Source organism: Haplochromis burtoni, unplaced genomic scaffold (genome assembly GCF_018398535.1).
Source record: "Haplochromis burtoni strain Fernald_Lab_line unplaced genomic scaffold, NCSU_Asbu1 Contig_40, whole genome shotgun sequence".
Lineage (NCBI taxonomy): Eukaryota > Metazoa > Chordata > Actinopteri > Cichliformes > Cichlidae > Haplochromis > Haplochromis burtoni.
The window spans coordinates 1,644,926-1,649,052 of NW_024582401.1; the positions used below are offsets into that span (position 1 = coordinate 1,644,926).

At 43.9% G+C, this 4,127-nt stretch overlaps 1 protein-coding gene across 1 annotated transcript; it reads left to right on the forward strand.

Moving 5' to 3' along the window:
- Positions 1-1,763: 1,763 nt before the first annotated feature.
- On the forward strand, positions 1,764-2,996 carry LOC102288840 (nuclear receptor subfamily 0 group B member 1). Its single transcript, XM_005919975.2, has 2 exons — positions 1,764-2,337; positions 2,583-2,996. The coding sequence occupies exons 1-2, from the start codon at positions 1,794-1,796 to the stop codon at positions 2,813-2,815; spliced, it is 777 nt and encodes a 258-aa protein (XP_005920037.1). The 5' UTR covers positions 1,764-1,793; the 3' UTR covers positions 2,816-2,996.
- Positions 2,997-4,127: the final 1,131 nt, after the last annotated feature.

Here is a 4,127-nt window from a genome sequence, read left to right on the forward strand (position 1 = left end):
CAAATAAGCCACATGTGAGCTTCAGATCAATTGCTGCCAGAGGCCCCTGCTTAGTGTTTTATGTGAACCCATTTCACTCCTACAAATGGGCTTCAACTCAGTCTTCCATCAAGCCAGCTACATGCAGCCACAGTGAGGCTGAAACTTGGACTTGCTTTCAAAATAAAAGCTTCATTTTTCTGCTTTCCTAATACTAAAATTATAAAAATGGCACGTGAGTGTCCAAGTTTACCAAGTTGCTTTATTATATTTGTTGAACATTTTAAAAGTTGCATGCATCTTCTACACGCAGCAAAAAGGAAAACTGCAGTTAGCTTTAACTCATGTTTCCAAAGTCCGTTCTCGTTGACACGACAGTAAAAGTGTAGAAGTGATGTCGTCTTTCGTGTTTTCACTGACAGACGATGCTTTTTGTACCTGAGCCTTTTTTTCTGGGGATGCCTGCTGTTTGTCAAAGCAATGTTTTTCTTCCGTCTGATTTCATGAGAAAAGAAATCAGATTTACACATATTTATCCTGCAGTGACCACACAACAGTACACAACAATGTACAGTGCATGATAGAACAAACCATCCATACCATAAAACAGTCACTATGTAACAGATTACCACAGTAACAATGTAATGCTGGGAATTACTCGACTTCCTGTCTGTGGAAGAAACCACTTGTCTCCTTTCTAATTTTCCTCCTCCAAGGGTCGACTGTCACCTTCACACCATGTTTATCTGTACATACTCTTTTCCCCAGGGTCCAGGGTTTAACCTAAACCTCAGATAAATAGACTCTGCTTGTATTAAATAAACTCCACTGCATATCAGTGCCATTCATGACATGTGGAAATGACAAATCTTCACAGTCAGACTAAACTGAATGTGGTGATTTACACAAAACTATTCTAACCCCTGTTACAGCGTAAAACTATTGAACTGAGTCTATTTTGATTAACACTAATAAAAAAATTGTGCTCAATCATGATCTTATTATTGTTCATACGTGTGAATCATTTCACATTATTATGGAAACCTCAGCTGTCACTTGGAAACTCAGCTAAAGCATCCAAGAAAATGCTGCAAAGTAAAACTTAATGTATTTTATCCCTGATTTCTTTATGAATAAACCATCTTTCTGCATCGTGTCTTTATTCCCTCCAAGATCTGAGAACGTTTTTGAATTGGTTAGAGCCCAAACAACATTAGCCATTTGCTGATACACTTGTTGATATGCTGATAAATGAAAACTTAAAGCAGTGACTGGAGAAACACTCTTCAACCATATCATGAGTGTTTTACATCATTTTCCCACCAGAGGGCACTGTGCAACATCTCTGTAGGCAACAGGTCTTTGCTCCAATCAGCTGGCTGTTGTTTCCAGCATCAGGAAGATTATAAACCACTTGGCCTGACAATAGAACATCATCATTTTTAAATTGCACTCATTATTTTAGCAATGACTCATAAATGATGCCTGAAAAACCCCACCATTCTGTCCAATTTATTAGCAGATTATAATGTGCAGATTATTACAGATGCACTCGGGACTGAAGCCTATAAAACAAAAAGCATAAGGAGAAACTATTTCCCCCATTCCAATGTTTATTTTCTTTCTTTAAAGTAAGCGTTACTGTTGATGTAGCTATTCATTTGTCTGCTATCATTTTGTCGTCATTTTAATTTGAAAACTGCTAACCGGAAGTATGTTTTTGGTATAGTTTTTTTTGGGGGGGGGTGTTGTGCTCCAAGTCTATAAAAAAGATGATACTCGCCATGAAGAGCTCATAATCAGCGTGGGGCGACATGTCGTGTTGTGAGTGTAAAGTCACGCAGGACACGGGGCAGGGCAGCATTCTCTATAGCATCCTCAACAGAGACGCTCTGTGCCCGCAGGCGCGCGAGGACACGACCGCTGCGCACCGGTGTTGCTCCTGCGCGTCCATGAGGAAGCTGGTGGCCATTCGGGCTCCACAGTCCGTGATCAGAGCAGCCTGCGAGGTGCTTCTCAAAACTTTCAGGTTCGTGAAAAACGTGCCGTGTTTTCGGGGTTTGCCAGCCGATGACCAGCTCCGACTCGTGCGCAACAGCTGGGCGCCCCTGCTGCTCTTGGGCTTGGTGCAGGACTCCGTGGACTTCGACACCGTGGAGACGCAGAAGCCCAGTCTGTTACACGAGATTCTGACGCACGACGCGGGCCGACGAGAGCGCACTGCCGGCGCCGCTCAACACCCTGGGGTGCCTCTCTGTGATGTGCAGAGTATCCAGATGTTTCTGGTGAAGTGCCGAGGACTCACTATCACCGTCAAAGAACACGCGTTTCTGAAAGGAGCGATACTGTTCACCCCGGGTAAGATTACACCCGCACTCAGGCACGAGTGACCCACACGGCTTTGTGTCATAACCCTGCTCTGATAAATATACAGGGTTGAACTAGACCTAACTCTTCCTCTTACTACAAGACACACACGCACACACACACCTCTAACAGCATTACACACCAACGCATTTATACAGCTGTGGGTTCAGGGTGGGTGAACAGTGATTATTTAAACAGCCCAACATGTCTCCCTGTCTGTGTCCGCCTTGTTAAAGTGCCTGAGCTGGAGTGTCAGGAGTACATCCACGCGCTTCAGAGGGAGGCTGAGCGCGCGCTGTATGAGCACGTGGGGAACCGGGGGAACGCGAGCCGGTCCGGCAAGCTTCGCGTGGTCCTGAGCACCCTGCGCGCCGTGGACCCGGACGCGGTGGCGGGACTGTTCCTGAGACCGCTGACTGGGACTAGCAGCATCGACGAACACGTGCTTGCTATGTTTTGTGAGAGGTAAACAGTGGGACTGAATAACAGACGCATTTCATGCAGCCATGTTATAGACTGCTACACTTTCACCGTCAGAACGTCTAATGCACTGCTCTGCTGCACATCATGATTTTTATGTTTGTGTGTGGACACTGAGGACAACAGCACATACAGTGACCTTAATAAATGACAGTGATTACCTTCTAGGATCTCCTCGTTGTTTTTGCTTGCTACATTAGGAGGCAGTATTATTCAGACAGGAGCAAACAAATCCCCTAATGGTTCTAAAGAGACTCCACAATGAGACAGCAGACACCCTCAGTAAGAACATACTACAGTCAAGCTTTTCCCTCCACCTTCAGCTTGACATACACATCAAAAACATCCAGGTCAGACCCTAAAAATCATCTGCGGCTTGAAATCAGTGATATTAAAGCATTCATGAAAATCAGATCCAACGAGAGAGAGAAACAACTAATGACAGCAGACAAACACTGCTCTGCCACAGCTGACAGTTCACTCCACCTCAAGGTGGTTTTCTGAATTGCTTCCTGTTCCTTGAGAACACCAACATGATGGCTCCCAAACGTTCCTATTTTAATTTCATTTCGGCAAAATCTTCACGCAGATCTGTCAGTATCTTTTTAGAGTAACTGAAAGAGGCAGCCTAATCACATAACTGTTTTTAGAACATATAGCTGCTTCACTCACTGCTTCAGACACAAAGTTACAGCAAAAGGATAGGATCAATGTTTCTATCCTCCAAGTCCGGCATGTAGCCCACTGAATTGTGTTAAGTTATTTTCTTGGAATGAAAAAAAATATACTGAATATTAGGGCTGTGCGATATGACCAAAACCTCATATCCCGATATAAGACATCTATCGTCCGATAACGATATAAATCACAAAAATGTAACATTTTCTGTAAATTCTGTGAATCTCGGGCAGCTCCTCTTGCGGGAAGTGTTTCCAGCTGCGCGTCATGTAGCTGGAGTCCAGTGTTTTAACTGATGCATGAAACTATACATTTTTAGACATAAGTTGTAACGGCCGCCGTTTTCTTTGTGAGTATTTATTACACGGCGTGCTGCGGGGAAAAGCCTGTTCTAACGTTTGAGTCTAAGGTTTATTTTTTAGCACCTGGCGGCTCTTTTTTACTTCTCATCCGTAAATAATCTGCTCTTTCACGTGATTCAGTTTATTTTGAAAAGTCTCAACAGGATCTTGAGCTTTATTGTGAAAGGTTTATGTGGAACATAAACAAGCGGACCGCGATGCTGTTACCGTCGTGTTGCTAACCACAACCAACACATAAAAACAGGCGCTTGTCCGTCCGTA

What these genes read in the sequence shown, in the direction of transcription:
- LOC102288840 (XM_005919975.2), top strand. Translation starts at nt 1,794, where the DNA reads ATGTCGTGTTGTGAGTGTAAAGTCACGCAGGACACGGGGCAGGGCAGC. An exon ending in AGCGATACTGTTCACCCCGG is followed by an intron (nt 2,338 to 2,582) that starts GTAAGATTACAC and finishes GCCTTGTTAAAG; the next exon opens with TGCCTGAGCTGGAGTGTCAG.